The 26,029-nt window shown below is 39.6% G+C and overlaps 1 protein-coding gene and 1 non-coding gene across 3 annotated transcripts in view; both read right to left on the bottom strand.

Annotated features, from left to right (window-relative positions):
- IPO7 (importin 7) overlaps positions 1–26,029 on the bottom strand; it is a 65,803-nt gene that overhangs the window by 15,819 nt on the left and 23,955 nt on the right. For both annotated transcript variants that reach the window (XM_003910243.5, XM_009186622.3), the window contains 14 exons: positions 24,060–24,213; positions 22,613–22,771; positions 18,623–18,779; positions 16,236–16,325; positions 12,240–12,334; positions 12,047–12,131; positions 9,677–9,811; positions 8,945–9,044; positions 7,834–7,910; positions 7,558–7,674; positions 4,246–4,335; positions 3,679–3,844; positions 2,317–2,477; positions 1,146–1,274 (listed from right to left, as the gene is read on the bottom strand). In XM_003910243.5, coding sequence (XP_003910292.1) covers positions 1,146–1,274; positions 2,317–2,477; positions 3,679–3,844; positions 4,246–4,335; positions 7,558–7,674; positions 7,834–7,910; positions 8,945–9,044; positions 9,677–9,811; positions 12,047–12,131; positions 12,240–12,334; positions 16,236–16,325; positions 18,623–18,779; positions 22,613–22,771; positions 24,060–24,213 — 1,715 coding nt within the window. The remainder of the gene's footprint in view (positions 1–1,145; positions 1,275–2,316; positions 2,478–3,678; positions 3,845–4,245; positions 4,336–7,557; positions 7,675–7,833; positions 7,911–8,944; positions 9,045–9,676; positions 9,812–12,046; positions 12,132–12,239; positions 12,335–16,235; positions 16,326–18,622; positions 18,780–22,612; positions 22,772–24,059; positions 24,214–26,029) is intronic.
- LOC116269892 lies at positions 3,921–4,102 on the bottom strand. The gene has a single exon (XR_004177702.1). It is a non-coding gene; the product is annotated as a small nucleolar RNA SNORA23 (small nucleolar RNA).

The raw sequence follows: 26,029 nt of genomic DNA, 5'->3' as shown, positions 1-26,029 counted from the left end.
ATTACAAGCATCTGCACTGCAATTATAAACACCAAATTCATGACTGTTACTTCTATAGGAAGAAAGGAAGCAGGGAAAAGGGGTTAGGAAGTGGTCCCCTGAGGGCTTTCAACTGCATCAATCTGAAATTGTTTTTCTCTTCTCTTTTCTCCTTCCTTTCCCTTTCTCTTCCTTTGTTTCTTTTCTGACGTAGTGTCTCGCTCTGTTGCCCAGGCTGGAGTGCAGTGGCGTGATCTTGGCTCGCTGCAGCCTCTGCCTCTCAGGTTCAAGTGATTCTCCTGCCTCAGCCTGCCAAGTAGTTGGGATTACAGGTGCCTGCCACCACACCCAGCTAATTTTTTGTATTTTTAGTAGAGACAAGGGTTTCACCATGTTGGCTAGGCTGGTCTCAAACTCCTGACCTCAGGTGATCTGCCCACCTCGGCCTCTCAAAGTGATGGGATTACAGGCATGAGCCACTGCGCCCAGCCGCCCAATAATGGATTTTTTAAAAAATGGAATTATTTAAAACATACAGAAAAGAGTAAATAAGAAGAAAACTATAACCAAAACTTCTTAATCACCTAAACTTTATTTTATTACATTTTTAACACTTAAAATATTTCCTTTATGTTAAGAAAAACAATTTCAGGGCCAGGTGCAGCGACCATTGCAATCCAGCCTGGGCAACACAGCAAGACTCTGTCTCCAAAAAAAAAAAAAAAAAAAATCCATTATTACAATTCTTACTTTTCCAAAAGACAACTGGAAAAGAAGAAAACTAGGAAGATGGTAGTAATGGTTGCATAACAACATGAATATACTTAAAAATGGTTAGGACTGTAAATTTTATGCTATGCGTATGTCACCAAAATTTTTCAAAGAAAAAGAAAACTAAGAAAAATATTTTTTTTTCCTGGGAACCACCATATTTCCGGATCTGAGAAACCATGAGGAGCCAAAATCCTGAGCCCTAAGATGGCAAAACAAATACTTGCTTCCTGTTCCTTCTACTAATACTTTAGAACTTAAAATATAATGTACCAATCTTATCTTTAAAAGGGAAAATGGCAAAAACACGGTACATGAGATGCAAGAGAGATATCAGAGCCCTCTAAAAAGCATAAAATGGCTTGAAAAACTGCAACACTGGATCATCTTCTTACCTCTTTATGATCTTCAACTACACTAAGAAGTGTATCAATTGTATTCAGAATTCCCATAGCAGTAACTGCTTTGTCATCACTACCTTCTTCATCTGGCCCCGTCTGGATTACTTGGTTAAATGTCATTGCCTAGATTCAAGAGAATATAACTCAAGTTTGTCACTGAGGCATTATAAACATGTTTTTGTCTAAGACTTTTAATTATTAGAACGTTCTCATTGGGATACCACAACAATCAATGTCTCCAAATTGATTAATGATCATAAAGAGCTTAAGCTCTATAATCAAATAGTCTACTCATTGGTTGACCTTAAACAAGCTACTTGACTTCTCTTGACCTTTTCTGCATGCCACTTTGGGGATTTCATAGACACCGTATGAGGACTAAATGAGGCAAGGTATAAAAGGTACTTAATATTATGAATAGTTGTCATTAATATTACTGGTTACGACTTGACAATGTCCAAATAAAAGCATATTTAATCATCAAGGGGGTCACTGATTTATCTTCTGTAAAATTCAATCGATTATTTTGAGCATTCCAGGCCACTACACAGATAGTCATGCTGCAGCCTGAGGTAGTAGTTAAGAACAAGTACTGTGAAGGCCCATCTATAAATCCTAACACCACCCTGCCTAGCTTAGGCAATTAACCATTTTATACCTCACATTTTCTCTGTAAAACAGGAATAATTCTGAAACACAATTGTGTTAGAATTAAATAACTTAAGTGTCTCTCAAGGGCTTTATGTGCTACACAGTAATGTCGGTGAAGTATCTGCTATAAAGCAAGGGTCCCCAATCTCCAGGCTGTGGAGTGGTACCAGTCCATGGCCTGTTAGGACCAGTAGATAAGTGGTGGGTGACTGAGCATTATTCCCGGAAATTCTCATAGGAGTGCAAACCCTACTGTGAAATGTGCATTCAAGGATCTAGGTTGCACACTCCTTATGAGAAACCATTGCCTGCCTGATGATAAGAGGTGGAACAGTTTCATCCCAAAGCCATCTCCCCCAGACCATCTGTGGAAAAATTATCTTCCACGAAACCAATCCCAAGTGCCAAGAATGTTGGCTGCTATAAGGTAAGGCAAGTCACTTGTGACATAACCTGGAACATACTGAGAGCTACATTAAAATGCTTGCAAAAATGATAGGTTCAAACAACATACCAAATGTTGTGTCATTTCTACTGCAATAGGAGTAACTTCTTCACTATATTCACAGATCATTTTCTGAATTACATTGGTAAGGTCATCATTTTCTGTTTCTCTTATAATATGAAGAAGAGCCTGCATTACTGGTCTGATGAATGGCGTGATATATTCTTTAGCTGTAAGAGAAAGAATAAAAAACTTGCATAAAACACCTAAAACTTAGGCCGGGCGCGGTGGCTCAAGCCTGTAATCCCAGCACTTTGGGAGGCCGAGACGGGCGGATCAGGAGGTCAGGAGATCAAGACCATCCTGGCTAACACGGTGAAACCCCGTCTCTACTAAAAAATACAAAAAACTAGCCGGGCGAGGTGGCGGGCGCCTGTAGTCCCAGCTACTTGGGAGGCTGAGGCAGGAGAATGGCATAAACCCGGGAGGCGGAGCTTGCAGTGAGCTGAGATCCGGCCACTGCACTCCAGCCTGGGCGACAGAGCGAGACTCCGTCTCAAACAAACAAAAAAACACCTAAAACTTCTTAAAACCTGGTATAACAAATATCAATGAGTTTTTTTAAAAAGTACTTTCTCATAAAAAGCAAGTATGCCAAGTTTCTAGGATTATGGCTTTTTACAATTACTACATATATAGTTATATACATATAGTAACGATATATAAAACATATATAACTATATATTATATGTAACTATATATATATTTTGTGTGTGTGTGTGTGTGTATATATATATATATTTTTTTTATAAGAGGCAGGGTTTTGCTCTGTTGCCCAGGCTGGAGGACAGTGGCAATCACAGCACACTGCAGCCTCAAACTGCTGGGCTTGAGTGATCCTGCTGCCTCAGATTCCCAAGTAGCTGGCACTACAGGTACATGCCACTATGTTCAGTTAATTGTTTTTAAATTTTTTTTTTTTTTTTTTTTGAGACGGAGTCTCGCGCTGTGTCACCCAGGCTGGGGTGCAGTGGCGCGATCTCGGCTCACTGCAAGCTCCGCCTCCCAGGTTCACGCCATTCTCCTGCCTCAGCCTCCGAGTAGCTGGGACTACAGGCGCCCGCCACCACGCCCGGCTAGTTTTTTGTATTTTTAGTAGAGACGGGGTTTCACCATGTTAGCCAGGATGGTCTCGATCTCCTGACCTCGTGATCCACCCGCCTCGGCCTCCCAAAGTGCTGGGATTACAGGCTTGAGCCACCGCGCCCGGCCTGTTTTTAAATTTTTTTGTAGAGATGTTACCCAGGCTGGTCTTGAACACCTGGCTTCAAGCGCTCTTCCCACCTAAGCCTACCAAAGTGCTAAGATTACAGGTGTGACCCACCGCACCTGGCCAACATTCACTTTTCTTGACATACACAAATCCTTTACCTTTTTCTTGATTGCTGATCAATACTTGAAGAGCAATGGCAGCTTCCACTTTCACAGGCATTTCTCTATCATCAATCAGACATCTTCTTGTTAGCTCTAAGGCCGTTTGAAGGTTCTGATCACTTTTGAACTTCACTTCACAAAAATAGTGAAGTACCCAGCAAGCCTTTTGTAAAAACACAGTGAGTTAGTGTAGATACCTTACCTTAAATTCTCCCAAGCTAATCTCTATTCCCTGAGTTCTGTGTGTGGGAATTTGGAGGCTGGCCAGTGGTAGATGTGTCCAGAGACAACACTAGACCAGTACTATGATCCCAAGTTACTCTTTGGCTGCATGACGTTTGTGTGGATAGCAAGATCTGAATGCAAAACACAGACAGACACTGCTACCAGACACAGATGAAACCTATGCACACATTACAGCAGCCATGTAAAGATTTACATTAAACAGAAACCTAAAATAAAACACAGCCTTCAAAGTGAACATTTCAAAGTTTCAATATAAAAGTCCACAGAATCATTCATTACAAGACAAAAGTATATAAATAATGCAGCTTTAAAACATACCCTTGCTCTCATGTAGCCTAGTTCACTGCTGAAGAGAGGGAATACATGATTCTGCAACATGTATTCCATCTGATCTTTATAGATCTTTTTCTGTAAATATAAACAACAATTATTTTGATACAGTTCCAAATATAATCATCTCAATTTCCAAACAGATATAACACTGTTAAAAATGACTATTAATGTTACATATATTTATGCTCATTCTTTGAACCCCAGAATCCACAACCAATTTTCTTATTCCAGAACTTCACCACCAAAAACCACTAAACACATTTTTACATGCTTTTATATTCCTTGATTAGAAAGCCATTATGCCAAATCTTACCAGCAATAGTGTTTGAGTGTTGTAAGTTTGGTTAATTTTATTTGTTACTATGAAACTTTTATAATTAAAAAACTTCTCTGATAAAGTTTCTGGTTGAAAACAACATAACCTGAGAAAAATCCTGCTTTCAAACTAATAAACTGGCTATCTAAAAAGGCAGACTTTTTTTTTTTTTTTTGAGACGGAGTCTCACTCTGTCGCCCAGGCTGGAGTCCAGTGGCACAATTTTGGCTCACTGCAACCTCCACCTCCCGGGTTCAAGTGATTCTCTAAAAAGGCACTCTCAATATTCAAGGTGAGTATTTTCTAAGTGCAAAGAAGTTTTTTACAAGAGTTCCTTAAACTGCACATTAAATCAACATTAAAAATGTAAGACACTTATATATCGACACTTACATAATCAAACATGACAACTTAATGCAATGTGAGACCCTGGACTGGGTCATGGAACAGAAAAACGGACACAGTGGGAAATCTTGTGAAATTTTAAAAAGGTCCATAGATTAGTTGATAGTATCAACTCAAAATCAACTTCATGTTTTTGATAACTGTGCCTCTACCTATGTAAGGTGTTACCCCTAAGTGAAGCTGAGTGAAAGGTAAGAATAAACTTGAACGTGCCAAGAGAACTCACTTAATTCTCAGCCTTCTATACCACAAATGATTAGAATGTCTTTAATATATACTTTATAAACAAAGAGAAGGATGGGTGAACACGTATAGAAAAGATGAAAGACGGCCAGGTGCAGTGGCTCACGCCTGTAATCCCAGCATTTTGAGAAGCTGAGACGGGTGGATCACCTGAGGTCAGGAGTTCGAGACCACCTGGCCAACATGGTGAAACCCCGTCTCTACCGAAAATACAAAAATTAGCTGGTGTGGTGGCAGATGTCTGCAGTCCCAGCTACTTGGGAGGCTGAGGCAGGAGAATCTCGCTTGAACTCAGGAGGTGAAGATTGTAGTGAGCAGAGATCACGCCACTACACTCCAGCCTGTATGACAGAGTGAGGCTCCATTTCCAAAAAACGAAAAGATAAAAGATACAATGACTAAATATTCTATGAATATTTAGTGCCTGGCTTTAGAATGTAAAGATTTCTAACAACTCAATTATAAAAGACAACCCGATTAAAAATGGGCAAGGGTCAGGCATGGTGGCTCACGCCTGTAATCCTGGCACCTTGGGAGGCTGAGGCGGGCGGATCACCTGAAGCCAGGAGTTCCAAGACCAGCCTGGCCAACATGGCAAAACCCCATCTCTACTAAAAATACAAAAATTTGGCTGGTGGTGGGCACCTGAGGCATAAGTATCCTCATGGTTGCAGTGAGTTGAGACTGTGCCACTGCACTCCAGCATATAGGGAGGTGGGGCTGGAAAGCTCAGCTTCTTGGGAGGCTAAGGCAGGAGAAGCACTTGAACCCGGGAAACTGGTGGCTGCGAGCCAAGATCTCACCACTGCACTCCAGCCTAGGTGACAGAGCAAGACTCCATCTCAAAAAAAAAACCAAACAAACAAAAACAAAGGCAAGCAATGTTTTTGGAGCAAGCAATTTGAATAGATACTCTCTAAAGAAAATATACAAATGGACAATAAGCACATGAAAGGTTTCAAAGCCACAAAGAGATACTACTTCACATTCACTAGGATGGCTATAATCAAAATATACTGCTGGTAGAAATATAAAATGGTATAGGTATGTTGGAAAATGGTCCTGTGGTGTCTCAGATTATGACCAGCAATTCATACTCCTAGGTACATACCCATGAAAAATGAAAACATTATGTCCACATAAAAACTTAAACATGAATGTTAACAGCAACATTTGTAGTAGCCAGAAAGTAGAAACAATTAATGAATGAGTAAATAAAATGAGGTATATTAATATAATGAAATATAATTTGGCAACAAAAAGGAAAAAGTACTGAAACATGCTACAACACGGATAATCCTTGAAAACATTACACCAAATTAAGTCACCCAAAAAGGGCTACATATTCTATGATTCCATTTATATAAAATACCCAGAATAAACAAATCCATAGAAAAAACGTGGACTATAGGTAGCCTAGGGCTGGGAGATTTGGGGTGAAATGTGGAGTGACTGCTAATGTATACAGAGTTCCTTCTGGGGGTGATAGTTATACAACTGTGAATAAACCATTGAGCTGTACACTCTATTTTTTTTTTTTTTTTTTAAGACGGAGTCTCGCTCTGTCGCCCAGGCTGGAGTGCAGTGGCGCGATCTCGGCTCACTGCAAGCTCCGCCTCCCGGGTTCACGCCATTCTCCTGCCTCAGCCTCCCGAGTAGCTGGGACTACAGGCGCCCGCCACCGCGCCCAGCTAATTTTTTCTGTTTTTAGTAGAGACGGGGTTTCACCGTGGTCTCGATCTCCTGACCTTGTGATCCGCCCGCCTCGGCCTCCCAAAGTGCTGGGATTACAGGAGTGAGCCACCGCGCCCGGCCGAGCTGTACACTCTATAAGGCTGCTATTTTTTATTTTTATTTTTTGAGACGGAGTCTTTGTCACCTGGACTGGAGCGTAGAGTGCAGTGGCATGATCTCGGTTCACTGCAGCCTCCGCCTCCTGAGTTCAAGTGATTCTCCTGCCTCAGTCTCCCAAGTAGCTGGGATTACAGGTGCCCACCACCATGCCCGGCTGATTTTTGTATTTTTAGTAAAGACGGGGTTTCACCATGTTGGCCAGGCTGGTCTCCAACTCCTGACCTCAGGTGATCCCCCCTCCTTGACCTCCCAAATAGCTGGGATTACAGGCGTGAGCAACCACACCTGGCCTATTTTTTATTTTTATAGAGATGGAGTCACACTATGTTGCCCAGACTGGTCTCCTGGGCTCAGGCAATCTGCCTGCCTCAGCATCCCAAAGTGCTGGGATTATAGAAGTGAGCCACTGTGCCTGGCTGGCTGTTTATTTTTAAAAACTACTTGCATACTCATGCACATACAAACACACTAAAGAATACCTTCAGAAGTATTTCAGCTAAAGAGCCAATCATATGCAGGGCTCCATCTTTTTTTCGAGGGTCAGCATTTGGTTCTGTAAGAATCTGGTAACAAAATCCCATAGTCTTTTGCAGTACCTAGATTAAAAGAGAAAAGTACTGTTATTGAATAGGCCAACAGTCCTTAAAAAACATACTAACAAAATGACTCACATGACTAACATGTAAAACTGAGTGTATAGTTGAATAAATGTTAAATAATACAGCAAAAGTTATCTAAACATTAAATAAGCCTACCTCTTTCCTCTTACTACAGGCTGTAAACAAAAGTGTCTGGGCAGCAGTGGTAGGAGAAATGAAATCTTCAAATACATCTAGAGAACAAGTTTAAAATTAAGACAATAAATATTAATTTCTTCACCAAAGCATTAAAAATATTGCTTAATCTTTACATATGAAAATGATCCCAGATCCCCTTATAATTTTGCAAAAGCAGAATTCAATGTCTTTTCTGTACAAATTAAATGTTTTTATTTGCTTGTTTGTTTTGAGATGGAGTCTTGTTCTGTCACTCAGGCTGGAGTGCAGCAGGGTGATCTCGGCTCATTGCAACCTCCAACTCCCAGGTTCAAGCAATTCTCCTGCCTCAGCCTCCCAAGTAGCTGGTTTACAGGTGCCTGCCACCATGCCTGGCTAATTTTTGTGTTTTTAGTAGAGATGGGGTTTCACTATATTGGCCAGGCTAGTCTCAAACTCCTGACCTCAAACGATCTTCCCACCTAGGCCTCCCAACATGTTGGGATTCACAGGCCTTAGTCAACGCACTTGGCCTATGCATATTAAATGTTAATCCATTAATTCCTCCTAATAGTTTTTGTTTTTGTTAACTCAGAACTTAGCAGTTTAAATCATACATATGAAACACTACTGATGTTAGAATTTTCACAACAGGGTCACAAAAGTACCAGCTGCGAAAAGCACAGATGACTTGGTAAGAAGGACCAATACTCAACATTATTAGCCAAATTACAATTCTTTAGTTCTGTACAAGGACTTCATGTGACTCCAACTTCCAAGATGTGTTTTCTCATTTCCCACTCATATGATAGCTAACATAAGATCCAAAAGTATAGTTGAGACATTTAGTGTTGAGGTGTAATCTTAAATATCTAACAGTTTTGGCATTCAGTAATAAAAACTTAACAGTACTGAATTTGTGTCTGCTAAAAATAAGATTATCATTATCAAATATCATAATTAATAAATAGCCCCAAAAAGGACTACACAAGGGATCAATTACATTAAAACACCACAGAAGATACATAATACCCCCTAGGTTGGCTACACATAATCACTGTAATCTTAATTACTGACATTTTTTGTTTCTAAAAATGTGAAAATTCCTCACCAAACTTCATGCGTATATATTCATAAGGGTCTTCTTGCCAAAGTTCCTCATCAGCATCTGTGTAGCACATCAATGGAAAAATAACATCTTGGATAATGCCCTGCAATTTAAAAGTTAAGAAAACAATAGCCATCAATTTTCAAATTTAAACCTTCAAATTTCCTTTAAGTATTAAAACCAAAGTAACACTATATGTATTTTAAAGCTTAATATCAAACGTTAGTAATGCATTTAATGTGTTCTAAGATCAACTATCAAACTTCCCCTCTCTGTAATAATTATAAGATATACATGTACATAGGTCGCAATTAAGTATTCTAAATATATATAATTTAGTCTATAAAATTCTATAGCTCTAAATAAAGCACATAAATTACTCATAGAAATAGCAGGTAAGTCACTTATCCTAGAAACGAATCTGGTGAAATAAATTTCCTTGGCTACTCCAAATTACATGATAAAATATAATCATAGTCCAATAGTAAGAACTTAAATTACAAGTTTGAAGAAAACAGTTTTGGATTTTAAAAGATAAGTTGGATATTCACAAAATAACTCTCATAACTTTATGTCAGAGTGTTTTCTCTCCTTTTTCTGCTATACTCTCAAAACAATCACCAGAAGTAGACTAAGTAACATAACTCAACAAACATGCAATTTTTCAACCTTTATGACAATTGATGTTATTTCTATTATATTTGCTATAAAAACATTTCAGATAAAAATTATTACTTGTATATGGGGCTTCAGATTCTTCCAGGTGAGAGCATGAGAAACTCCTTGATTAATATAATTTAATGTCTGTTGTAAAACTCGAGGAGCCATATATTGCTTCTCCTTGTACTGATACAACACCTTCAATAAAACCTTGGGAAAAATTTTTCGATCAAAAATCAATGTTCAAATAGAAATTTCAACCACTTACAAGCCAGTAAAAACAGTTAACACATATCTTAATGTCCAGCTCATCATCAAGAAAAACAACTGTATACTTTGAAAAATAATTTAACTCATTTCTGATTAAGAAAAGAGAAAACTATATGCTATCTTCGTTTTTCTGGTGTTTTTTTTGTTGTTGTTAGAGACAGTGTCTCACTACGGTGTCCCGGCTGGTCTCTAACTCCTGGCCTCAAGTGATTCTCCCATCTCAGCCTCCCAAAGTGCTGAGATTACAGGTGTAAGCCACCACACCTAACCCATATGCTACCTACTGAAAAATCACAGTATTGGGAGAAAACCCTATCTTGTTAAAGCCATCTTCTGGGAAAACTTTGCCCGAAGCAGTCAACTGCCTATTTAGCATCTGTCAATAGTTCTCACTCTACTTCATGTTTCAGATCATCGATAATGCAAAATGTGTCCACAACCTCTAGTGGTCCCCAAGACTATTTCAGAGGATCTACTAGTTTAAAGCTACTTTCACAATAATGTTATCTTTTTCTTTTTTTAAAATACTGTGTTTTGAGTAAATCAGTATTTGCATCAATGGTACAAAACCATGGTGTTAAATGTTCTGTTGCCTTATTTGAATCAAGAGAGTATGATATTAAAATCACTGTATTTTTATTTACTTATTTATTTATTTGAGATGGAGTTTTGCTCTTGTTGCCCAGGCTGGAATGCAATGGCACGATCTCGGCCCACCGCAACCTCTGCCTCCCAGGTTCAAGTGATTCTCCTGCCTCAGCCTCCTGATTATAGGCATGTAATTAGCCATCATGCCCGGCTAATTTTGTATTTTTAGTAGAGACAGGATTTCTCCATGTTGGTCAGGCTGGTCTCGAACTCCTGACCTCAGGTAATCTGCCTTCCAGAGCCTCCCAAAGTGCTAAGATAACAGGCGTGAGCCACCACTCCCGGCCAAGTCACTGTATTCTTTACAGCCATATTCTTATAGAACAAGTTTTTCCTAAGTTTTTTTTTTTTTTTTTTTTTTAAGACAGAGTTTTGCTCTGTCTCCCAGGCTGGAGTGCAGTGGCGTGATCTCAGCCCACTGCAATCTCTGCCTCCTGGGTTCAAGCCATTCTCCTGCCTCAGCCTCCCCAGTAGCTGGGATTACAGGCACACACCACCACACCCAGCTAATTTTTGTATTTTTAGTAGAGACAGTGTTTCACCATGTTGGCCAGGCTGGTCTTGAACTCCTGACCTCATCATCTGCCCGCCTTGGCCACCCAAAGTGCTGGGATTATAGGTGTGAGCTACTGCACCCAGCCAAGAATATATGTAATGACAAGAAAAATTATGATTACTCAATGAGAAGTATACATACAGCCATTCTACTACATACCAAAGTACAATGGTTACAACACTTGGGAGATTGAGTTGCAAGCTGAAATAGTCTCTTATTCCATGAAACACTACATTATGCTTGACAGAACAACTGATAGACAATAGTTATTGAGACTATGAATACGGCAGATTTTTCTCAAAAACGAATAAAATGAGTACATCATTTCAAGGAAAATTGCTGACAATATGTTACTGGTGTTAAAATTTGAGGTTTCAAGCAAAAATTAGAATTATGGGCCAGGCGCGGTGGCTCACGCCTGTAATCCCAGCAGTTTGGGAGGCCGAGGCAGGTGTTCACCTGAGGTCAGGAGTTCAAAACCAGCCTGACCAATATGGAGAAAACCCATCTCCACTAAAACTTCAAAATTAGCCGAGTGTGGTGGTGCATGCCTATAATCCCAGCTACTCGGGAGGCTGATGAGGCAGGAGAATCGCTTGAACCCGGGAGGCAGAGGTGGCAGTGAGCCAAGATTGTGCCACTGCACTCCAACCTGGGCAACAAGAGAAAAAGAAAAAAAAAATTATTTCCGTTAACATGTAACAGGCCTGTTATTATTTTTTAAATGAACTGCTTACTCTTATTTTAATTTCTAAATGATAAATATCACTAGGTCTAACTCACATAAATGAGAACTCAATGGTATCATAAGTAATTTGAGCATAAAGAGATCCTGAGACCAAAAATGTTTGAGACCTGGTACAGGGTCCAAACATGCACTCTTTAGAAGTCAAAGAAACTAGAAATAAGCAATATATAAATTAACTTAAAGATACCATGTTTTCACTTAGAAAAACTAAAAACAGACTTACTTGCTGGACACCAACAGCAAATGCCTTCAGAAATACTTCAGCAAATTCATTATACTCCTTGGAAACATTGCCAGGGCTTCCATATCTAAAAGAACATCAAAATGCCCATTGTTTCTTTATAATGCTTTATGCCAGCACTTTAAAGCAAAACCTTAATAAATTAATTTAAATCACCATATATGGATGAGATTACCTTTCAAAAAGTCTTGCTAAAATATGTAAGGCCCACTTCTTGCATTTCCACCATGGTAACTCAGGTCGATCATCTTCTTCAACTTGAAGTGTTTCCTTTAAAGAGACACTTATTTAATGATAGAGATAACACAATATAGGAGGAACAGCATGAGATGAGAACAGATTGACAAAAATGTGAATGATTCTCTAACGTTGGCCTTTTTTTTTTTTCTTTGTGAGACAGAGTCTTGCTCTGTCACCCAGGCTGGAGTGCAGTGGTGCCATTTCAGCTCACTGCAAGCTCTGTCTCCCGGGTTCAAGCCATTCTCCCGCCTCAGCCTCCCAAGTAGCTGGGACTACAGGCATCCCCCCACCACGCCCAACTAATTTTTTGTATTTTTAGTAGAGATGGGACTTCACCGTGTTAGCCAGGATGGTCTCGATCTTCTGACCTCGTGATCTGCCCGCCTCAGCCTCCCAAAGTGCTGGGATTACAGGCGTGAGCCACCACGCCTGGCCTGATGTTGGCCTTTCATAGTAGAAGGTTAGACTTGGAAAAGTATTAACCCTATTTAAATCCAAGAGGCATCCTCACTGCTTCACTAGTTGGTTATAAAAGACATGCTTTTTAAAATTCTTCTACAAGCTTAAAACCAAACATTTTAGTCAAGATCTAAATAGTATAGTCAAGGCCACGACAATTGTAGCTTAATCAAAATCAGTATATTTCATAATGGAAAGGGCATGAGAAACTCCATTTCGGAAATCTAGTTTCAGGTATATAAGTATAAATGTGCAAGGATTTGTGTACAAGAATACTAATTCTAATACTATTTGTAATGAAAAAAAATTGCCAAGAACCTGAACATTCATTAATAAGGGAATGTTTAATTATGGAAGATCCATATTACACAATCGGCCGGGCACGGTGGCTCAAGCCTGTAATCCCAGCACTTTGGGAAGCCGAGACGGGTGGATCACGAGGTCAGGAGATCGAGACCATCCTGGCTAACACGGTGAAACCCTGTCTCTACTAAAAAATACAAAAAACTAGCCGGGCGAGGTGGTGGGTGCCTGTAGTCCCAGCTACTCAGGAGGCTGAGGCGGGAGAATGGCGTAAACTCGGGAGGCGGAGCTTGCAGTCAGCTGAGATCCGGCCACTGCACTCCAGTCTGGGCCACAGAGCGAGACTCCGTCTCAAAAAAAAAAAAAAAAAAAAAAAGATTATTACACAATCACTGAAAGAAGGAACTGGATCATTATATATTAACCTAAGACATCCATAACATATATATATATATTTTTTTTTTTTTTGAGACAGAGTCTTGCTCTGTCGCCAGGCTGGAGTGCAGTGGCACAATCTCGGCTCACTGCAAACTCCGCCTCCCTGGTTCAAGTGATTATCCTGCCCAGCCTCCCCAGTAGCTGGTATGACAGGTGTGCGCCACCACGCCCAGCTAATTTTTGTATTTTTAGTAGAGACGGGGTTTCACCATGTTGGCTAGGATGGTCTCAATCTCCTAATCTCATGATCCGCCTGCCTCAGCCTCCTAAAGTGCTGTGATTACAGGCATGAGCCACTGCGCCCAGCCTATCCATAGCATATTTTTCAAGTAGGATAAGGAAGTGAAAATACAGAGCAAGTGAACACTCTCATACATTGCTAGTGAGAGCAATGCTACAGCCACTTTGGAAACTACTTACAAAGTAAAACATACACCTACCCTATGACCCAATTCCTTTCTTTGATATTTATGCAAGAGTGTGAAAAACATGTGACCACAAAAAGACACGTAAGAATGTTCATAGCTTTACCTTTAATACTGAAAAAGTAAAACTACCCAGATGGCCATCAACATACATAAATTGTGATATATCTATACAATGGGATACCACTTAGCAATAAAATATAATAAATACCACTACACAACATGAAAGAATATTATAAATATATTAAGTGAAAGAAGCCAGGAACAAAAGATTACTTAATAAGTTCTAAAACAGATGAAATCTATTGTGCAGGAAATGAGATGATGGCAGAGATGACTAGAACCAGCCATGAGCAAACATTCTGAGGTGATGGTTAGATGGGTACATATAATTGTGTTAACTCACTGAATTGTTTATTTATAATCAGTGCACAGATTATAAATTATACCACAAAAAGGCACACAATGTGTATATGAGACCTTTAAAAGTTATATTTTATATTAAATGTGCACAGAAAAATATACACCAAACTAGTTTCCTATGGAGTGTGTAGAAATGTTGTTTCTTATGCATTGTTCGTAAATCTTTTTGAAACAAATCTTAAAAAAAAAAAATTAGCCGGGCGCAGTGGCTCACGCCTGTAATCCCAGCACTTTGGGAGGCCAAGGCGGGTGGATCACGAGGTCAGGAGATCGAGACCATCCTGGCTAACACGGTGAAACCCTGTCTCTACTAAAAATACAAAAAATTAGCCGGGCGTGGTGGCGGGCACCTGTAGTCCCAGCTACATGGGAGGCTGAGGTAGGAGAATGGCGTGAACCCGGGAGGCAGAGCTTGCAGTGAGCTGAGATCGTGCCACTGCACTCCAGCCTGGGCGACAGAGCGAGACTCCGTCTCAAAAAAAAAAAGAAAAAAAGAAAAAAAAAATTAAACTACAAAATAGGACTTTGGTCTCACTTATGCGATTAACAATATTATATTGGATAAATTACATAACCCTCCCATGTCTAAGTTTAAAATAAAAGTCAGAAGGAATTTTGAGGGTTAAACGAGTGTATATTAATAACAGTACATAAAACACACTAGGTAGGCTGGGCGCGGTGGCTCACGCCTGTAATCCCAGCACTTTGGGAGGCTGAGGCAGGTGGATCACAAGGTCAGGAGTTCAACACCAGCCTGGCCAAGATGGTGAAACCCTGTCTCCACGAAAAATAAAAAAATTAGCCAGGCATGGTGATGGGCACCTGTAATCCCAGCTACTTGGGAGGCTAAGGCAGGGAATTGCTTGAACCTGGGAGGCAGAGGTTGCAGTGAGTTGAGATCACACCACCACACTCCAGCCTGGGTGACAGAGTAAGATTCTGTCTCAAAAAAACAAAACAAAACACAACAAAACAGGGTATTCAGTAATCTGTAAATTCCCCTATATCTCTAGAAAACTAGACTATAGGCTGGGCGTGGTGGCTTATGCCTGTAATCACAGCACTTTGGTAGGCTAAGGTGGGCAGATCACCTGAGGTCAGAAGTTTGAGACCAGCCTGGCCAACATGGTGAAACTCCATCTCTCTAAAAATACAAAAATTAGCCCGACTTGGTGGCACACATCTGTAGTCCCAGCTACTTGGGAAGCTGAAGCATGAGAATCGCCTGAACCCAGTAGGCAGAGGTTGCAGTGAGCCGAGATTGCACCACTGCACTCCAGCCTGGGCAACAAGAGTGAAACTTCATCTCGGAAAAAAATTAAAAAAAAAAAGAAAACTAGACTATAAAGAAAAATTGTAGTAATTTTAAAAATTTTGATTATAAAAATAACACAACTGGACAACTCTGAATGTACTAAAAACTACCAAGTTGTACTTTAAAAGAATAAATTTTATGGTATGTGAGTTATTTCTCAATAAAGTTATTATGAGAAAATAACATAACTACAAAGTTTGGCCAATTTGTAAAGCAAGTTCTTCCTCTGTACTTGGGCATCTGACAAATTAACTAGGCTAAGAGCCAGCTATGAGCTCTTAATTGAAGAACTCAGAAGAAACAGAAGATTTAGGATGAAACAAAAGGATAACAGAAGCACTTAACCAATAATATATTTTTAAAAACACCTTTTACAACTCTTTACACTGAGTAAATGTACATATATAATGCATATGTAAACAAATGAAAAGGTACCTCTAATCTAGAGAAAAACACATCACATATTATAAAAGTTCATAAAGAATGTTACAGGAAACACCAGTTAGAGTCTTCAAAAGACCATTAAATATTCATATTTAGTAATATAAGAGAACATATAGAAACTTACATTAGGTACATCCCTGTTCACAACAGTCTTTAAAATTTCTATCCATTCTGTCAGGTTCTGTTGGTTTATCAGTTCCAGTGGTAGTGTATACTAAATAAAAGTCAAGAATTAATGTTTCAAAATCCTTGCTAAAGAAAATCCCACTTCTTTTTACTCTTCACAATGCCTACCAAAAGTATTTCATTCAATCCACATTTCCTACTTTTAGTACATAGGCAAATTCCTTTGCTTGTTATCTATAATGGTAAACAGTGAGTGGGCATCCTTGCCATATTCCCATTTTACTGGGATATCTTATTTTCACCATAAGGTGTGATATTTATTGTAGACTTTTAATGAACAACTTTCATCAAGTTAAGAAAGATTCTATTTTAGGATTCTAACAGTTGTTTATTTTTTTCAAAGCAGACATAGTTATTTAATTTTATGAAATGCTTTATCTGACATCCATAAAGATAGTTACAGGTCTCTATTTTAATGTGATGTAAGGGTTAATTTAAAAATTAATTTCTTACTGTCGATCCATTCTTGTATGCCTGGGATAAATCCTATCTCTCAGTAGGCCAATAAAACAGATAACCAATTTGGGATTTTAGGACATCTATTTTCACAAGTGAGATGGGGCTATATTTTTACAACAGGGTATGCTAGTCTCAAAGAATGAGTTGAGAAACTACTTTGTCCTATTCCCTATGCCCTATGATAGTTTTCAAAAAGACCTATTATTTAATCCAAAAGTTATGATCCTCAGAGTTAGAAAAAATATTGAAAAGACTAGTGTTTATTCAAATTACTTAACAAAAGAATCATGTAAGAGTCCAACAGAACGGCATTAAGGTGCCCTTAGATTCATAGTGGCAGATAACTGAATGTCTTTAAAGATCTAGCAAAGACATACAAAATCCAACCAAAGAATAGAGTTAGGCAAGTACAATCTTAGTGGAGGTGAAGTCATAGACCTTTCTTCCTTTTTTTTAAGAGACCAGGTCTCGCTCTGTGAGGATGGAGTGCAGCCTTGAACTCCTGGCTTCAAGCAATCCTCCCACATCAGCCTCCAGAATAACTGGGATTACAGGCTTATAGGTGCAAGCCACTGTGCCTGGCTCTGATCTATTTAAATGAGAGTTTTTAATGTAATGGTATGACTTGAGATAAACCCTTCTATGGTACACGGTACAACAAAAAGAACCAGAATTTTCCTGGTTTTTAAAAATCTGTTTTACAAGTAATTATATTTCACTGCAAATACTGACCCAACCATTTCTTTAGTGGGTATCTTTTATCCTAGAAAAATTTAGAACAACATACAGAAATAATAAAAGCCATTACTGTATACCAGTAAAGCCCACTGATTTAGTATTTTTGTGACAAGTTGAGGAATAGGTTTTGTATTGAGACAATCTACGTATAGTTTGCATGTTAAGTATGTGTTAGACTTCAACTGTAATCAAGTAACTGGTTTTCAGATTCATTAACTTTTTTTTTTTTTTGAGACGGGTTTTTGTTCTTGTTGCCCATGCTGGAGTGCAGTGGCATGATCCTGGCTCACCGCAACCTCCACCTCGCACGTTCAAGCTTTTCTCCTGCCTCAGCTTCCCAAGTAGCCGAGATTACAGGCATGCACCACCACACCCGGCTAATTTTTTTGTGTTTTTAGTAGAGACGGGGTTTCTCCATGTTGGGTCAGGCTGGTCTCGAACTCCCCTCCTCAGGTGATCCGCCCACCTCGGCCTCCCAAAGTGCTGGGATTACAGGTGTGAGCCACCGCGCCTGGCCCAGATTCATTGATTCTTAAGGTGAAAGACAGTTTCTAAACTGACTAATTTGGTTGCAGTGGATGGTTTAAGAGAATTAGACATTGCCCATTTGCAATTTAAGATTTATCAGGGGCCTGGCACGGTGGCTCATGCCTGTAATCCCAGCACCCTGGGAGGCCAAGGCAGGCGATCATGAGGTCAGGAGTTCGAGACCAGCCTGACCAACATGGTGAAACCCTGTCTCCACTAAAAATACAAAAATTGGCCAGGCATGGTGGCACATGCCTGTAACCCCAGCTACTCAGGAGGCTGAGGCAGGAGTATTGCTTGAATCTGGGAGGAGGAGGTTGCAGTGAGCCGAGATTACGCCACTGCACTCCAGCCTGGGCGACAGAGCGAGACAGTCTCAAAAAAAAAAAAAAGATTCATTAGGGTTGTTTATGTATTTGGGGAGGAAGTATGTTTGTTTAGACTTATAATTTTGGCAATTTATGTTTTGCTAGAAAACCGTCCACTTAATGTAGATTTTCAAATTAACTATTATTCAGATGCTGAAATTCTTTGTTAATTCTTAATGTGGTAAATGACAGACTAACTTTTTATATATAAAAACTGCTTCATAGATATTACCTGAACAAGAGCATAGAAGATCTTGAATATTTGTTTCTGGATGAGGACAGACTGATCAGACTGGTCAGAAAGAAGCTGGATAAAACGATCCTTTAGAACTGGCAGAAAATGCTGCATTGCTGCTACCAATGGACTCCGCTCCTCTGGTTTTTTATACCTTTGAGTAGGAATACAAACTAATTCTGTAAGAATTTATTTCCACAATTTTATATATATTTAAACTATGCATTTATTTCCACAAATATTATCAAATACTTCCTAACCAATTTAGAAAAAGAAAAATATCTAGAACAAAACCATAAAAAGAAAGCATCTTGAATAAAACCTTAAGTAAAGATTATCCAGTATTTTCTGAATATGTATTATGAGGTCAATAATCTTCAAGGCGCACATGAGTATCCTCACTTTTATAGTTGAGGAAACTGAGGCACAGACGTTAACTATCTTTCTCAGTATTACATAGTTAGCCATGAACCTAGGCAACTGGAATAGGTTATTGACCTCATAATAAATGTTCAGAAAATACTAGATAATCTTTACTCACGGTTTTATTCAAGATGCTTTCTTTTTACGGTTTTGTTCTAGATATTTTTCTTTTTCTAAATTGGTTAGGAAGTATTCGATTATATTTGTGTAAATAGTAGCAGCTGATAAATAAAACTGATTATATATTACCATCCGTAAGTAATTTACATACCAACAGCATTAAGGCAGAAGTGGTATACATAAAGCAGAAAATACTTTATTTCTAAAAGCATCATAAACCAGAGTTCTTCCATTAACCCAAAGGGCAACAAAATGTGACCAACGGGCTATCAATTATGAGCCAAGATCGTGCCACTGCACTACAGCCTGGGTGACAGAGAGACTTGATCTCAAAAAATATATATATTGTTAAAAAGCCTGTTGAGGGTTGGGCACGGTGGCTCACGCCTCTAATCCTAGCATTTTGGGAGGCCGAGGCGGGCAGATCATGAGGTCAGGAGACCAAGACCATCCTGGCCAACACGGTGAAAACTCGTCTCTACTAAAACACAAAAAATTGGCCGGGCGTGGTGGTGGGCACCTGTAGTCCCTACTCGGGAGGCTGAGGCAGGAGAATGGCACGAACCCAGGAGGCGGAGCTTGCAGGGAGCCACTGCACTCCAGCCTGGGCAACAGAAAGAGACTCCGTCTCAAAAAACAAAAAACAAAAAACAAAAAACCAAACAATCAAATTTATAACTATACAAAAGCAATTCCAGTATCCTCTTTTTTTTATTTTTTATTTTTGGAGAAAATGCCTCACTGTCACCCAGGCTGGAGTGCAGTGGTGATCATGGCTCACTGAAGCCTCAACCTTCCAGGTTCAAGCTATCCTCCCACCTTAGCCTCTTGAGCAGCTGGGACTACAGGCATGTGCCACCACACCCGGCTGATTACTTTTTTTTTTTTTTTCTGCAGAGAAAGGGATAGAAACGGGTTCCACTATGTTGCCCAAACCGGTCTTAAACTCCCGGGCTCAAGTGATTTGCCTGCCTCAGCTTCCCAAAGTGTTGGGATTACAGGATGAGCCACTGCTCCCAGCCCCAGCTTCCACTATTAAGGAGTCAATAGGCAGACTAAATTTGTAAAATATAGATTACTGATTATAGAAATCATTATTCTAAGAGCCACAGCTTATCTTTCTGGAATAGATACTATCAAAACAGCTTTAACTTGGTTTTCCATAGCACATCCCAGTTGTATTTATTGGTACCCCTCTTCCTTAAGAGAGAAAATATAAAGAATTGAGTGAGTACATTTTAAAATGATAATGGGAGACTCTTTTTAAAAGCTAGATTTTTTTTCCTACCAGTTGAAATGAGTAACAAAGTAAATCACCAGGAATAAAAAATACAAAAAGGAATGTTCACATTAACAATGACTGCTAAAGCTATTAACACAATCTACTGACAAATTATTTCAAATATTACTTTAATGTGCTAAGAAATTATACCTAGCATATATTTTAAAAGTTTATCTATACCTTCGAGTTGATAAAATAACAATTCACGAAAGAAAGCCATTTGTACTCTCCAATCTGATTATACAAACTACAAGTATACACAAAATTCCCTTTAAACACTAACTAATATGATGCAGCTCTCTCTATTTATGCATCACAGGTCCATCACCCACCCTAAGAGACTTTAAATACTTGTTCTGCATCAGATATTCTCTCCTACCTCCCTCAATACCCTGAATAGTGGACTGGGAGTTGAGTGGTACTAGTTGTCAATCTAAGCTAATGAGTAAAAAATTACGGTACCAAACTTATTACTACCCTGTAAGACCTGAACATTCCTGAAAGTATGAAAATATGACACTAATAAAATTCTGCTACCACAAGGCTGTGATGTGTCAAACTGGAGAACCATACTCACAGAAAATCCTTAAATACTAGTCTTATCACTATTCTGTTAAAAAAAAATTTTCAGTGGTTCTTAGTATCTAAAAGATCACATCCAAATTTCCCATTCTGGCACTCAAAACCCTCTTTAACATGGTCCCAATTTACCAGTCCAAAATTATTCCCAACCTCTCACTGGGAATTATCAATACCATTAAGCAGTCTCCTCACTACCCACTAAAGACAGGTTCTCACATTTCCGTCTCTTTCTTTGTTCATACCACTCCATATGGTGTGACACGCCTTCCTCTTCATGTTCTTTGTGTTCCTTCAACTGGCAAGCATTTCCTGAGATCTATGCTCCTGAGGACCACCACAAATTCCAATTTTTCCATAAATTTTCTTAGAACTGCTTCAGTCCACACAGATCCCTTGTGAACACCTTGTGCTTCACAACGAAACACTGGCTGAAAATGAACTGAATTCCAATGATGTAGCAGCCTCCTGTATCTCCCATTTAAAAATCCCTGTCATATTCCCTCCTGCTAAGATTATGGGACAGGACGGACTTGAACCTCCTCAATGATATTGACAGCTTATTGCTTTTATTTTCTCCAATTTTAGTCACTCAGACTAAACTGTAACAGAACTGTAACAGCTGGAACATTCCTTAGCAGGAAGATGGGTATCTGGTGGGAACACAAGAAAACACCAGTACCAATGCTGTAAATGGTATTGTTTCTCTCCTGCTCAGAGAACAAAAGCAGCAGTTCATCAGCCACTTTGAGATGGGACCCAAAGAGAGTATCGGAGGCTAACTATAAGTCCCAGAATTAGAGGGCTCACAATGGCATCTGTGTAGCTGTTAGGACTGGCAATAAAGTCACCATCATGGTATAAAACTCTTCCTTATGCCTTCCTCATAATATCCCATCAAACCTTTTCAAGTGCCTATCAACTACAGACTTAAAAAACTCCTTCAACATGTGGCCTACCACTCTCAGTGCTATACTTCAACTTTCCAGGTTAGATCTTTTTTTCCTGATCCCTAAAACAAGATCTAAAATAATCACTTGGCCTAAAATCTTTTTTTCCTAATACTAATGACATATATGAACTATAATCTGCTTAAATATGCCAACAATGAAATAGGTGAGTGTGAATCCCCCAAAACACACTGATTAAAGAAGATCACATGAAATTCCAATGAATTCTCAAAGAATCAGAGGGAGGTTCCTAAACTGAGATAAAAACTCAAAGAAAAAAAGCCACAAGTAATAAAGAGCTTTAATCCTCAAAGTATTCCGATCACCTTCACATTTTAGAAAACTTATCGGAAGGACTTTTATCAGCACGTATTGAGGAGCCCAGCTTTAGAGGTAACTTAGTTTTTGAATAGGTAAAGAGACGACGATTAAGAAAAAAGGGCACAAGGAGTTTCTTAATAGAATAAAGAAACTGCAGAGTTAGAATGCTACTTCAAAAAGAAAAGAATAAATTGAAATTACCATATAATTCACTAATTTTATTATCTATAATTTTACATGTTCAAACTGGCTTAAATTTTCCCAACTTTTCCTACTTCTCAAAGCTCTACAAGAATTGAAAGAAACACTTACTCATAATTTTTCACAAGCTGATAAAGGCAAAGAAGAATTCCTAGCCAACAAGCACTGTTATCGGACTGAAGATAAAAGCCAATTTTGTCCACAATGGCAGTCCAGCGGCTTGGATAATCATGTTTGATGATGTGATGAATGCATGTAGTAAGCTGTACCCTGAAAGCCAAAAATAAACAGTAAGGAAAAAATCCTAACTAGGTAAGATTTTGCTAACTCATAGAAAGGAAAATAGAGTTTAGCCAAAATCTGATTTTAAAATAACCCATGTGATGTTAGATGTACACAGAATATATTTGATTCAGAATAAGTCACTGAGCAAAACGAAACCCAACAAATGTTACAGATACAGGTGTTTTATTTTTCATTCCTATCATCAATAAACAAGTTTCATTTAAGAACATCAATTAGGCTGGGTGCGCTGGCTCACGCCTGTAATCCCAGCACTTTGGGAGGCCCAGGCGGCAGATTACAAGGTCAAGGGATCAAGACCATCCTGGCCAACATGGTGAAACCCCATTTCTACCAAAAACACAAAGACTAGCTGGGTCTGGTGGTGCACGCCTGTAATCCCACTTACTCAGGGGGCTGAGGTCACTCTGCCCAGCCCACAAGTTTTATATGAGGTTTTTGGTTTCATCAATGTGAAATCAAACCATAGTAAGAAAATAAATTACAGGCCAGGCATGGTGGCTCACATCTCTAATCCCAGCACTTTGGGAGGCCTAGGCAGGTGGATCATTTGAAGTCAGGAGTTCCAGATCAGCGTGGCCAACATGGTAAAACCTTGTGTCTACTAAAAATACAAAAATTAGCCAGGGATGCTGGTGCACGCCTGTAATTCCAGCTACTCGGGAGACTGAGGCAGGAGGACTGCTTAATCCCGGGAGACAGAGGTTGCAGTGAGCCGAGATTTCGCTACCTCACTCCAGCCTGGGCGACAGAGCAAGATTCAATCTCAAAAAAAAAAAAGCTAAGGCATTCTCCTGTAATAGCATTTGTTGCGTAAGTTTTCTGCTACAAAAAAAAAACAGGGTTATATGTTCTGAAAAGACCTCAAAAGCCCCCCAGAAAAACAAAACACAGGCCGGGTGCAGTGGCTCACTCCTGTAATGCCAGCACTTTGTGAGGCCAAGGCAGTTGGATCATGAGGTCAGGAGATCGAGACCATCCTTGGCAACATGGTGAAACCCCGTCTCTACTAAAAATACAAAAATTAGCTGGGCGTGGTGCTGTGTGCCTGTAATCCCAGCTACTCGGGGAGCTGAGAGGCAGGAAAATCGCTTGAACCGAGGAGGCAGAGGTTACAGTGAGCAAGGATCACACCACTGCACTCCAGCCTGGCCACAGAGAGGGAGTCCATTTCAAAAAAACAAAAACAAACAAAAAACAAAAAACCCTGAAAGTTACATCCCTGCAGAAATGGGTAAATTTTAAAAACACATACCTGATGAGCTCAGGAGAATGGATAATGGCTTCTACAATATTTTCTCGAATACAATGGCGATCTTCTTCTGGAATAGTATAAGGGGATATATCCCCTGGTGCTGTTTCTCGATCAGGCCAATACTGTGTTATCATATTTTTCAAATAGATAACACCTAAAATACAGATCAGTTTGACAAAAGAATGTTTACTGTGAAAGTACTGTGAAAATTCCTTAAATGTTCATACCTCAAGTATTTCTTTCAGACCACTGTTTGTAAAGCTATGCTTTCATTAACAAAATACATTAAATTATTTTTAAAGTTGATAATGCACAAATTGAACACTCAGTTACAGCAATCATGCACAAGGTTATTACTAATCACATAGCGTAAGAAAACTCTGCAAATAACCCCAGAGAAAACTGTTTTTTTTAAACGTCACAACACTTTTTACCCTGTTTTCTATAGGAGAGTTAAATTAAATCAAATCAGTTTTCTAAATGAAGCCTCTCAAGACAAAACCATCATACATACCCCAACATAGCTTCTACAACTCATCACACAAAGGTAATAAAAAAAACAATTCTTATCACAGAAAAATCATAGCATACAAAGGTTCTTAATCTATAAATTTAAGTATTTCAATCCCATACCACTTCAAATTCAAATTATGTTATGGGAGAATTTACTGTGTTCAGAAATTACAGATTACTATTTTTCCGTCAGTTATCATACTGCTACCTTCGCACATTGCTATTTGACAAGTTAACAAACTGATGAAGTGGCAAAATCTAGGTTGCTAGCAATGCTTTTTACCCAGCACTTTCAGAGAGAGGGGGACAACAGAATCACAAATGTGTAAGATGTACTGTAAAGGGAAACTGTCCAAAATTAATTCTTAAATTCTGCAAAACACTGGATCGTCTCTAATTAGCAATTCTTATCTCGAGTCCTGTACTTTTTTTTTTTTTTTTTGCGACAAGAGTCTTGCTCTGCTGCCCAGGCTGGAGTGCAGTGGCACCATCTGGGCTCACTGCAAGCTCCACCTCCCTGGTTCACGCCATTCTCCTGCCTCAGCCTCTGGAGTAGCTGGGACTACAGGCGCCCACCACCACATCCGGCTAATTTTTTGTATTTTTTTAGTAGAGCCGGGGTTTCACCATGTTAGTCAGAATGGTCTCCATCTCCTGACCTCGTGATCCGCCTGCCTCGGCCTCCCAAAGTGCTGGGACTACAGGCGTGAGCCACCGCGCCCGGCCTCGAGTCCTGTACTTATTTGAACAAGGATAACCGACAGAACTGGGATTTTTATATTCTAGTTTGCTTTAATTTAGAAATTAAATATTCGATCTTACAGTATTTCAAATAGATTAAGACTATATATTAAAATACCCCTCAACAAGGTTTTTTTTTTTTTTTTTTGAGACAGAGTCTCGCTCTGTCGCCCAGGCTGGAGTGCAGTGGCCGGATCTCAGCTCATTGCAAGCTCCGCCTCCCGGGTTTATGCCATTCCCCTGCCTCAGCCTCCCGAGTAGCTGGGACTACAGGCGCCCACCACCATGCCCGGCTAGTTTTTTGTATTTTTTTAGTAGAGATGGGGTTTCACCATGTTAGCCAGGATGGTATCGATCTTCTGACCTCGTGATCCGCCCATCTCGGCCTCCCAAAGTGCTGGGATTACAGGCTTGAGCCACTGTGCCCGGCCTCAACAAGGTATTTTTATGAGATGGAGTCTCGCTCTGTCGCCAGGCTGGAGTGCAGTAGTGCGATCTTGGTTCACTGCAACCTCTGACTCCCTGGTTCAAGCGATTCTCCTTGCCTCAGCCTCCCGAGTAGCTGGGATAACAGGCATGCACCACCATGCCCAGGTAATTTTTGTATTTTTAGTAGAGACGGGTTTTCACCTTTTGGCCAGGATGGTGTCGATCTCCTGACCTTGTGATCCGCCCGCTTTGGCCTCCCAAAGTGCTGGGATTTATAGGCGTGAGCC

The sequence above is a fragment of the Papio anubis genome, chromosome 12 (assembly GCF_008728515.1).
Source record: "Papio anubis isolate 15944 chromosome 12, Panubis1.0, whole genome shotgun sequence".
Classification (NCBI taxonomy): domain Eukaryota; kingdom Metazoa; phylum Chordata; class Mammalia; order Primates; family Cercopithecidae; genus Papio; species Papio anubis.
Note: the sequence above shows the minus strand (reverse complement) of the source record. Positions and strands in the feature narration are given on the sequence as shown.